The 12,271-nt window shown below is 39.2% G+C and overlaps 1 protein-coding gene across 1 annotated transcript in view; it reads left to right on the forward strand.

Moving 5' to 3' along the window:
* Positions 1 to 324: 324 nt before the first annotated feature.
* The window catches only part of LOC125225048 (transketolase-like protein 2), a 37,733-nt gene continuing 25,786 nt past the window's right edge, over positions 325 to 12,271 (forward strand). The window contains exons 1-2 of the mRNA XM_048128592.1: positions 325 to 512; positions 5,863 to 5,980. Coding sequence (XP_047984549.1) covers positions 415 to 512; positions 5,863 to 5,980 — 216 coding nt within the window. The 5' untranslated portion in view covers positions 325 to 414. The remainder of the gene's footprint in view (positions 513 to 5,862; positions 5,981 to 12,271) is intronic.

Consider the following 12,271-nt stretch of genomic DNA (forward strand, 5'->3'; position numbering starts at 1 on the left):
AAAAAAATGTTTGTACTGAAAAACCTCTCCAGAAACAATGTAAAAACACTGCCATCTAGCGCCGAGTAGTTAAACGAAAAAATATAAATATTAAGACGTGATGATCACAGATGGCACTACTTGCACAAAGAAATAATAAATTATTTGGAAATAAATAATATTTCCAATACCAAATGTACTATTTAGTTATGTTTTTTATTATAAAAGTAATGCAAAAAATAGTTAACGAAATCCTTAAAAAAATGTATAGAAGTATGGCATTACCGGTATTGCCTCACATCCGTTGAGCACCAGAGTTATTAAAAATAAACCAAACGTCAATTTTTGACACTTCTCGATTGAAGCGCGCCGCGGGTGGTCCGGTTATAACAACGTGGTGTCTTATATCTTTTGATAAACATTCCTAACTCCAAAATGAAGGGTGACAAGAACGTAGATGTCCAGGCTCTAAAGGACATCGCCAACAAGCTCAGAATCGACAGCATAGTCGCCACAAATGCATCAAAGTCCGGGTGAGTGTCTAACCTCATAGCGTCGGTACTTTGTTGACCCGCTATTTTGAAGGTCTAATGAAGGTTAAAAATGCTTGTATTACCAATTAGATTCCAATAGTTTTGATAAAGAATCCGTCTTGATAGGTGTTGTAGTAACATTACCCGAATTTTAATAAGATAAGTCATAAATATCACTGAAAATAATCATCAATAAAATGTACTTAGGCCGGCACTTAAAAATTTCATGCAAATGAATTCACAAGGTCAAAAATACATTTGCCGGCGTTCCGGTGGACTTTTGACTGTATGTGTTATTAGTCTGTTAGTCTTATACATTATGATTTGCTTCGGATTAGGTTCATAAACAATCGCGAGGTTAGGACCACGTGATTGTTTTGTAGCCCTCATCCAAGGCCGCCCGCTCTCTAATTTATCGTAATATTTATACTTTTTGATAGCGTAGGATAGATAGGTGATAATAATATAACATTTACAATTTTATTGTAGGACTGTCTCTTCATAATTTGTTTATTAAATAGTTATGTGTGAATTATATTTAGCTTCTGTGTTGAAGCATGTGTTCAATCTTGAAATTCTGTACTTTCTGTTGTGAGTTTAAATTCGTATTTGGTGAATATGATTTTATGAGTTTTTCCTTGTAGAACTTGTAAAAGCAATACCCATTAAACCCCAAATTTGAAAATTAAACCCCAAAACTTATACCTGTATATTAAACAGATTATAACATTTACAAAAATCAAATTCTATCAAATAAGCAAGAGGTGCTAACAAGGTAGATATCAGGCAATTTTTGTAGTAGGTCATCTGTGGCTCTTGATTATGGTTCCTTGCAGCACTGACACTGGCAATTTTGAAATTATTCAACATGACTTTCAAAAAGTTTGTTCTGATGCTAAAATTTATCAAGTTGCTTTACTAAATTATAAGTAATATATTATGCCCTAGAAAGAAGCTTATTCCAATGAGTTTTTAGGCACTTGTGTTTGAAATGTTATTTATTATTTACCTGACACATTTTGGTGAAGGAAAACTTCATCGGACACCGGACTAATCTCAATAATGCATAGTTACATTCTCGGTTGCAAGGTCAGGTAGCAGTCGCTTTCCTAAAGCAAATTGCTTGTGAAAGAGTACTCGAGCCCGAAGAGAAATAGTGAGATAATGCAAGATAGAAGAAATAGCAAATAGTGAATTCTTAATACATACAAAATTTTCACAAGGGTGAATACCCTTTAAATAAATATTCTAAGGGGTTAAAAATGGTATGTAAAGCTTATTTCATTGTATAATTATGATATAAATAATCTGTGTACAAGTATTGTTTCATATGTTATATCAACTGCGGTAGTTGCATACTATTTTATGTTATAAACTTGTCAATAACCTTAATTTGTCATTGATAGAGAATTGCGGTTGACCAGTGACCTGAGATATAACAAACCAATACCTTTTGATAATGAGAGATATGCTCATGGCACATGTGATAGCAATTGGTAAATTCATTTATTGACTAAATTTTTCTATACATTCAAACTACAGAACAGATTTTAACACTGAACTTTCACTTTAGGTGTAGAAATTTTAAATATAACTGCAAAGGAAGTTCAAGCATTTTTTTGTATTTTAAAAACTTTTGTGACAAACTATGTAGCCGGCTACTTACCGCCTGTTGTGGCCAGTTAGGGCCAATATATGGATGGCTCCTTATAAAAAACATACAGTTCTCATGATACAAGGCGCTGGTGCTTAAGCTAAGCCTGTTTCTAAGGTAACGGAAGATACAAGATAGTATCGTAATTTTCATCAGTAAGATAGTATTTTTCATTGAATGAATGAAAGCAGGATGGGTGATCTATTTTATGAGAAAGGTACTGTCATGCCTATCCTGTGCTAAGACTACTGAGACATTCTTTCTATTAGAGTTCACAAGTAGTTCATTTTACCTAGCTACTTAATAACTTACGTAATGATGATTCTGTAATCCGAGTCTGTAACACTATTATTAAAGCATACCTGACATTGAAGTAATTGCAGTTCATTCTGTTTCTATGTGTGTGGCTTTCAATATCTAACCTTATAAACTCAGAAAATAAGGTTGATTGTTAAATTTCACAGATAATCAGTGTGCCGAATCATGAATATTCCTTATCTTTCGCATGATTGACCGACTCTTGATTTGATTACATCTAATTTAAAGTTATATAATAATGATTATAATTTATAATGAATGATTAACAAAAAATAACAAATCACTGAAAACTTTATTTTATGTTTATTATGAAGTTAATCATTAAAGAAGACCGTTATTTCGCAAAGTCTTAAATAATTTTATAGTTAAGACAATGCTGATTCGGTTGGTCTGAGTGCTGGGATGGGATGGTCGCAGAATTATACATAAAAAGGGTATATTTAATAATATTACTTTATAATCTTACTAGCTTTTGCCCGCGGCTTCGCTGTCGTTAGAAAGATACAAAAAGTAGCCTATGTCACTCTCCATCCTTTCAACTATCTCCACATAAAAAATCACGTCAATTCGTCGCTCCGTTTTGCCGTGAAAGACGGGCAAAAATACAGACAAGTCGTATTTATTCTCGTAATATTATAGTCGTTTTCAGATATTTTGTTCAGGTTAGTGGATAAGTATATCTAACTGAACGCGACAGGATTATTATGAAGTCCTTTCAAGTACTATTTGTCGTTATAGTTCGACAATACTGCAATGATATTGCTAGTATTTATTCACTAGGATAGCGTGCGGTGACAATTGTACTGCAACCATAAATTCAAAATAATTAGGTTCTAAAAGTTGCCGTTTTCGCTTTTTGTGGGCATCTCGTGTCTACCACGCCTGTCTACGAACTTTGTCAATTATCTAACTACTGAATTTTCAGCGATCGGATCAGCTTCCTAAAATAATTCTGGGGTATGGCCTCCCACTCCTCCAGCAATGCGGCCTTCAGGTCCTCAACGCCGACTGGAGCAGGATTTCGCTTCCGAACTCTTCTCTTGAGGTAGTCCCAGGCGTGCTCGATCGGGTTCAGGTCCGGGCTCAGAGCTGGCCAGTCCAGCGTTGGGATACCAACGTCCTGAAGGTAGGCCTTGGTGATTCTCGCGGTATGACAAGGGGCGTTATCCTGCATCAGATGTCGTCGAAAAACCCAGCGAAAGGAACCACATGCTCCTCGAGGATGTCGGTGATGTACCGAGCTGCGGTCAAACCACCGCCACGTCCTCCACCAGGCACGAAAACGAGCTCGGTCCGGTGATCGTACGAGATCCCCGTCCATATCACCACAGACCCGCCACCATAGGCCAATGTCTCTCTGATGCAGCATTGCGAATAACGTTCTCCTGGTCTTCGGTATACCCGTCCTCTCCAGTCTCATCCATTGAGGCACATCCTGCACTCATCCGAAAGGAGAACAGGGGTCAATTGCTCAAGGGTCCAGTTTTCATGTGCCGCGGCAAATACCCGCCGTGCTGCACGATGCCTTGTCAGCAACCTGGGTCCAGTGGCTGGCCTTTTTGAGGTTAGGTTAACTGCCTTGAGTCGTCGCCTCACTGTCCACTCGCTGACATTGACTCCTCAAACCTCCCGAAGTCAAAGTTGAAAAGAACAAATCAATTATTTTTGGAGTCGGGGCCAGCCTGCGTATGGTTGGGTGGGGCAAACAGGCTATAGCAAGACGAGGAACAGGACTGGTACCAACTCCAAAAATAATTGATTTGTTTATAATTTGGATGTTTAGATTATTGCAATCCGATAAGAATTCTGAATTCAAAAGTTTATTATTTTTTGCTTTTTAGTTTCTCCGTGTTTTGTAATGCGCTTATTTTTGAAGGTGGTTTTATTTATTTTTTTAAAGTTTTCTGATAAACGACTGAATGGGTTATGTTATATGGGTCCAACTAGCTTTTACCCGCGGCTTCGCCCGCGTAATAAAAGTATTCATTAAGATTTTCATTTGGATCCGTAGGTTTCTCTGTAGGTATATTTATCTGCGATTATTTCGATTGCACATAATACTTTTGCTTGCAATGATTGTAGAAATATTACACATCGACCACAGCGTAGGTAATTCTATATACGCTGGGGAAACCTTTATAAACATCCCACATAGCCCGTATTTCGACACTATGATCGGTGGGTAAAAAGTACTTTTTTCTATTATCCCTTACAATTTTTTACATTTTGCTTATACTTATCGCAAATCTTCAAGCAAGCAAACAACGATCGTCTTAGAGCACATTGATTGTAAGAGACCGCCGACCGATTATCCGTATCCCGCTAACGATACCCATATTATCCGTATCCGTATCCGTATCCGTATCGCTATCGCTATCGCCTATCGCTATCCCTATCGCTATCCCTATCGATATCCCTATCGCTATCCCTATCGCTATCCCTATCGCTTTCCCTATCGCTATCCCTATCCCTATCCCTTATCAAGATGTTTAATGATATAACACTTTAAGTTCTCGCGCTTTGTACACATATTTAAAGTCACATACAGGTCGAACGCGATTAATTAACATTATTTTTACCTTTTTTCCCAACGTTTCGGCCAGGTTGCACTGGCCGTGGTCGCGGAAGACTGACGTCCCAGCAAAATGTCACCGGAGATGTAAACAACACAAAACTACCCGATATTAATTTATATAAATGTTCGGGGTAGACAAATAAATATAATCTACCCGCTTTTAGTTAATGTTTATTTCCCACCATGTTTATTTTAAAGGTAAAAATAATGTTAATTAATCGCGTTCGACCTGTATGTGACTTTAAATATATGTTTAATGATTTCTTATCAAGTGCTAAAATATAAAGTTTCATGGTTTTATCATTTAAAATTAAGAAATCCCATACAAACTTTCAACCTCTTTCAACCCCTTCATCCCTTTTTTTCGAAATAAAAAGTAGCCTATGTTCTGTCTCAGGGTCTAAAGATTGTCTGTTCCAAATTTCATCAAAATCGGTTGCGTGGTTTAAGCGGGAAAGCGTAACAGACAGACAGACAGACAGAGTTACTTTCGCATTTATAATATTAGTATGGATGGAGTATGTGGGTATAAGAAGAACAATTCTTTGTTTCCCGTGTGGTGACGGGTTAAGAATGTCACCACCCTCTTCTATTCCATGAGAGTCATAGAAGTGGACTGTGGTATATGGGATCAATCATGGTGAGGATGATGAGATAGCAGCGTGTCACGGTAATGTCACAATTTCGCTCTTCTTTGCTAAGAGTGCCACTTTTGTTTAATCAGTATCATGAGAATACAGGCTTCAGTTTATGGATGTATGTGTATGCCATTCTGTATCTCATTTATTATTGTTTACTTGCAGACATCCGACATCATGTGCTTCAATGGCAGAAATCATGTCAGTCCTGTTCTTCCACACCATGCGCTACAAGATCTCCGCGCCCAGGGACCCCTCCGCCGACCGCTTCATTCTCTCAAAGGTATTCATTACTTTCTGTAGCGGCGTTTAATTGGTGAGGCTACTTACATTTGTCCAGAGGCGCTTGTGGGGCCACGTGGAAACACTTTGGGAAAATCCTCACACTAAAACGATTGTCACATATAAACGGAAGCTTAGGTCACTGGTCGGAATATCACTTAAAATGTCAATTTTCACGTTTGTGTCGCGCCGGTGCACCGATAACTATTTTTAATTCGTAATAACGGGAGCGCAGATCATGGCGCTCGCACGGTCGAAGAGAGAGTTTTTTCTATATATCCGCCAGGTGCCGTGGCAGGCGCACCGGAAAGTCGCTTTGGGACTTCTGTAATTGCCAGCTCCAAAAACTGTGCTACATATACATGGAAAAAAGTATTCTTTCAAAATTGTGTTGCCTTGTATGTATGAAAATGAAATAACTATTTAACTATATCAAGAAAAGAAATTAAAACTAAAAATCTCTGTTCCTCGACGGAACATGCCGCTCACCTTAAAAGACACGGAGTGACTTTTAAAAGAAATAAAAAAAGAAACTATACGAAAGTATACCAAAATATTTTATGAAACTTATATTTAACTTAACATTAAGAGTCGTAACGATTGTATAAGTTTATTCTAAAGGTAAGGGACAGACCTTCACAACAGGTCGTTTGAACAACGTGTTCCCGCTTTTCAATGTTACGACGCGAATAACTTGATCGCTGCCCGGATGGACAGCATGAACGCGCGCGAGTTTCCACTGCAGCGGCGGCAGGTGGTCGTCGCATACCACAACAACAGTACCTTCACGAACGGCGGGACCGCGGTCTTGAAGCCACTTTGTACTTTGTTGCAGTTGATGGAGATATTCACGACTCCATCGACGCCAGAAATGCTGGACAGCTTGCTGTATCCAGCGCCAACGTGTAAGACGATTAGGGTTCTCGTCTATCAGAGAAACGTCCGGTAGGGCCGTTAAGGGCTCACCGATTAAGAAATGGGCCGGCGTAAGAGGTAAAGGATCCGCGGAGTCCGAACTTAGAACGCAGAGCGGACGACTGTTTAATACAGCTTCGATTTGACACGTCAAAGTGTGCATACAATCATATGTTTGCGTTTGTGTACCTATTACGCGATGTAAATGAGTTTTGAAACTCTTAACAGCTGCTTCAAATAATCCACCGAAATGACTAGCATAAGGTGGTTGAAAATGCCAAGTTAATCCTTGTTTTAAAGTTTGTTGATTAAGGGCACTCATGACCGAATCATTACGTAAAAAAATATATAACTCTTGAAGGTAATTATTACAACCAACAAAGTTACGTCCGCAATCGGTATATATATCCGTACAATATCCTCGACGGGACGTGAAACGTCGCAACGCAGCTAAAAAACCTTCCGTGGAAAGTTCGGAAACTAACTCAAGATGTACAGCTTTAACGCTCATACATACGAAAACTGCAACGTAACATTTTATTATTTTTGCATTACGAACCTTATTAGCGCGTACGTAGAATGGCCCACAAAAGTCACAAGACGTTTTACTAAACACACGTGCGGGGCGTAGCCGAACCGAGGGTAACATTCCTATGCGCGGCTGGCAGCGAGTCGGTCGAGCGCGGAAGCATTTGATACAACGATGTACGCGGAGGCGAACAATATCACGACCAGAGATAATCCAGTATCGCTGTAAGAGCGAGTTTTGCACGCACTGCGAACCGGCATGTAGTTCCTTTATATGCGCATCGTCAATGATAAGATTTGTAAGAGGATGTCTTTTAGGTAAAATCAATTGATGTTTTGATTCAAAAGGTAAAAGTGATTTGTGAATACGTCCGCCGACGCGTAACAAACCATCCCTATCTATAATGGGCGTGAGACGCCGCAAACGAATTGACGGAAGTTTATTTGACGAAATCCTCTTAATGTCGTCTTCGAACACTTTTTGTTGTGTAATTAATATTAGTCGATTTAATGCAAAATTGTACTCTGGTACGGTGACGTACTTTGGGAATGTTTGTTTATGTTTCCTGCATTTATTGTAGAAACGAAATATGACTGCCGTGACGCGAACTAATTTACCTAGCGACGAAAATCGCGTTATAAGAGTGTCGTCGTCCGGGGAAGGAGGCAATGTGGACACACATGCATAACTAAGACTTGCCGAGTCATGTGTATTGCGTTTTTCCTCGTTCGTGTTTACCACCGGTTTTGGTATAGGCCAGGAGTCGCGACTTTGTTGGAGCCATGTAGGACCATGGAACCACAAGTCATTTTGTACGAGCGCGGCGGGGAGCAGACCGCGAGACGCCGGGTCAGCGCTGTTATCAGCTGACGGGACGTGACGCCAACAGCGCGCCGGGACACGGGACAAAATCTCACTAGTGCGGTTCGAGACAAACGTTTTCCATTCGTGCGGGGGTGACTGAAGCCACGCGAGCACGACGGAACTGTCAGACCATGCGTACACTTGATCGGGGTGAATGTGACCACCGTAAAGATGCATAACTCTTTCAATTAATTTTGATAGGATTACACAACCCATCAATTCCATTCTAGGTATAGTAAGGCATACCCGAAGAGGTGCAACGCGACTTTTAGCCATGACTAAATAGGTTTGAACTCGCCCGGTGTTGTCCGTCAGACGTATATAAACACATGCTGCGTATGCAATTTTGCTTGCGTCGGCAAATCCGTGAATTTCGATTGAATCGAAGTCGTCAGTATTGAAAATATGACGAGGAAAAGAAATTTGCGATAGGAGCGGTAGCTCGTTAATAAAACTCGTCCATGAGTTAATAATATCGATAGGGGGTTCTGAGTCCCAGGAAATTTTGGCTAACCATAGCAATTGAATTAAATGTTTGGCAAACAATGTCACCGGAGATAATAACCCGAGGGGGTCGTAAATTTTTGCAATTTCGGAAAGAATCGCCCGCTTTGTACAGGCCTGCGAAGAACTTTGAACTTTGAAACTAAATGCGTCAGATCTTGGATTCCATTGAAGTCCAAGGACCTTGACCCCTTTGTCATTTTCCATTTCGGCAAAATGAACATTTTCGCGCCGCTCACCATGAAACTCTGTCGGTCGCGTGGCAGCGAGAATGGCTGGCGAGTTACTTTGCCACTTTCGCAATTCGAACCCGGCCGTGGCACAAATACCTATCAGCTCCTGCTGCAGATTGAGGGCTTCGGCTAAGGTATCTGCGCCGGTCACCACATCGTCGACGAACACGTCATTTAGGAGGACTGGCGAGGCGAGCGGGAAACGCTCGGCTTCGTCATGCGCGAGCTGTTTAATTGTGCGCAAGGCGAGATAAGGGGAACTACTGATACCAAAAGTAACGGTACGCAGCCTATAATCGCGCAGAGGTTCCTCTGGCGACTGGCGCCACAGGATGCGCTGAAAGTCCCTATCACTCTCACGTACAAGAATATTCCGATACATTTGTTTAAGACGGTCCCCCGTTTGAATGCCCTTGCTCGATCGCGCTACTTCCCCTCCCCGCACCCCTGTTATACGATACGTCGATCGAGATTCAAGACCACCATACATAACAAGTCGCCATCTAGGAGGAGTTGCTTGTACTAGATCGCAATACTATAAGCTACTAGCGCCAGGAGTTGCCTGTACGAATGTATGGGTACTAATACACTTTAATGCTATAAATATGCAAATTTTTTTTAACGAGAAAAACTACTAAACATATTATAAACGGAAATAAATGCAGTAAACTAAAGAAAAGTGACCAAGGCCTTCAGTTACCCGCGGCTGGAATGCTGTCGTATTATGGAAGATTTTTTTGTCAATAATCAATATGAATGTTGTTGTATTGACGTATCATAAAATTTTAAACTCGAACCAGAGGGCCCTGTGGCATCATCAATGGCCGTATCGATAACCGGAACAAAATGTATCTAAATTATCATTAGATAATTCCTGTTTTAGTACTAAAACAAATTGTTTATTTCACAATGTAAAATGTGAAAAGTACTAGCGCATTTTGGCCAGTAGTCATAAGCAGAGTTTGGCGCTGTGGTTTATAACGCCGCTTACTGACTGAGTGTAGTACTAGTATGGTCTGGGTTCGATTCTGGCCTGAGGAATATTTTTTTGTTTTTTTTTTTTTCAAAACCGATAGTTTAGTTTTTACATTATAAAGGTTTATATCTCCCGTTTACAATATTTATGGCAAGATTTATTGTTTTGTATGTTTTTCCTGATGTAAATTAATTGTAGGTTCACATAAAAAGTATCTTTTGTTTGCAATAAAACAGAACGCGTAGCAATAAATATAGGTACCTATTATAAATATTCACTTAAGCTAATGCATGTGCCTTGTGTTTGGGGTTGCGTTGCGACTTGCGAGTTGCGAGGTAGGTAGTCCGCAGCGCCGAGCCGGCGAAAGACTGCATACAGGCAGACTGCATATTTAGCACGCACAGTACAACTCAAGTACCTATAAGTTACATTTTGAATAACGAGACATTTTAAAATTATATGATAATTATTACGATCAAAGATTCGACCTACCATAGAAACGTTGAATTTTGTTACAAATATCATACAGGGAACCAAACTATACAGGCAGTAATTTTTATAACAAGCAATATTTTCTGCACATGGGCTGCCGGCTGGCTGTGTGAAAAAAAGAATAGAACATCAAAATTCATCATCAATTTTGTTTATTACTTATGTACATTTTAAATCTTCGATTCTGTCTTCAAAACACTCTTCTCTCTCTAACGCTCCTCTATCACGAGGCTATTCAAATGAAGCGCCACTGACGGGTCTCTATTGGTTCCCATAATTTTTTAAGTCCGATTTTTACTATCCATAACGTTTTCCGTCATAATTTTTCTTAGTCATATTATCACTAGTCATAAAATTAAACGTCAGAAATTGTAGTTCTGATTTTTGAAAGTCATAAGTATTGTTAGTCATAAAATTTATTAGCCCTAATAATCAAAGTCCATAGATGTACAAATCCATAATGTTGAAGGAAATAAACTTATTCGGAATAATTGATCTAAGGATTTATCACAAGTCATAACGATTAATAACCGGGTTACCCTCATCTGGTAGAATAATTTTAGTCCGAAACACACTTCGCATAACATGTTTCGCAGAAACACTTTCAGTCGAATGGTAATTTTGCAGAAAATTTAGTTGGCATTATTACTACCATGCATAAGACACATTTGGCAGAATATTGTTTTACAGAACATTACTTTGGTCGACTTTGATTTAGCATAATTGTATGTACCATAATAATCTTATAGCATAATATTACATTAGCAGAATTATTACACGCTATCATAAGAGAAAAACTGCCCCAGAGTCACCGTTAGGTACGACGACGAGCGAAGCGAGGAGGAGTGTTAGGTATCTTGCATCCCCAACACATCCAACTCGCTATCAAATAGCAAATTGCAACTTTGTGCCACCTAAATATTATGCACAAATATTATCTGCAAAAGCAAATGTTCGACTAGAAGACTATTATGGTCATCAACATTATGACAACAGATGATTCGGTATTACAAAAATCTGCGAAATGATTTATGCCAAAGCATATTCTGCGTAAGGTGTTTCTGCCAAACATGACTTCTGCCAAGAACTATTATACGAATCAAATATATGCGTAAAAAGTTTCTGCCAGATAATAGTGAACCTTAATAACCATGTGTTTCTTCACTAATAGCATTAAATGGTTCTCTATTGTTTCCCATAAAAAATATTATCTGCAAAAGCAAATGTTCGACTAGAAGACTATTATGGTCATCAACATTATGACAACAGATGATTCGGTATTACAAAAATCTGCGAAATGATTTATGCCAAAGCATATTCTGCGTAAGGTGTTTCTGCCAAACATGACTTCTGCCAAGAACTATTATACGAATCAAATATATGCGTAAAAAGTTTCTGCCAGATAATAGTGAACCTTAATAACCATGTGTTTCTTCACTAATAGCATTAAATGGTTCTCTATTGTTTCCCATAAAAAATGTTGCAATGTTTTTTTCGTCTGCATTTTCGAAACTTGTAATTTGGCTTACTAACTTCCTCAGTGTTTATTAAATTTTCATGGCACTTATTAAACCATTTGGTCTCGCCAAGGAGCCGACGTTGACAATTTCTATATCCGCTTTTAAGGACAAAATATAACTAGCAAAAGGAAACTAACTACACGAGGTAAAGGGTTACTTTTTGAAACAATTTTGTTCCGCCAATAAACCGACGGAGCCCCGCTACGCGGGCCTCCTATTTCCGCTCTAAGGTAACTAACGAACCTACACGAGGAAAAGG

Source organism: Leguminivora glycinivorella, chromosome 1 (assembly GCF_023078275.1).
Source record: "Leguminivora glycinivorella isolate SPB_JAAS2020 chromosome 1, LegGlyc_1.1, whole genome shotgun sequence".
Lineage (NCBI taxonomy): Eukaryota > Metazoa > Arthropoda > Insecta > Lepidoptera > Tortricidae > Leguminivora > Leguminivora glycinivorella.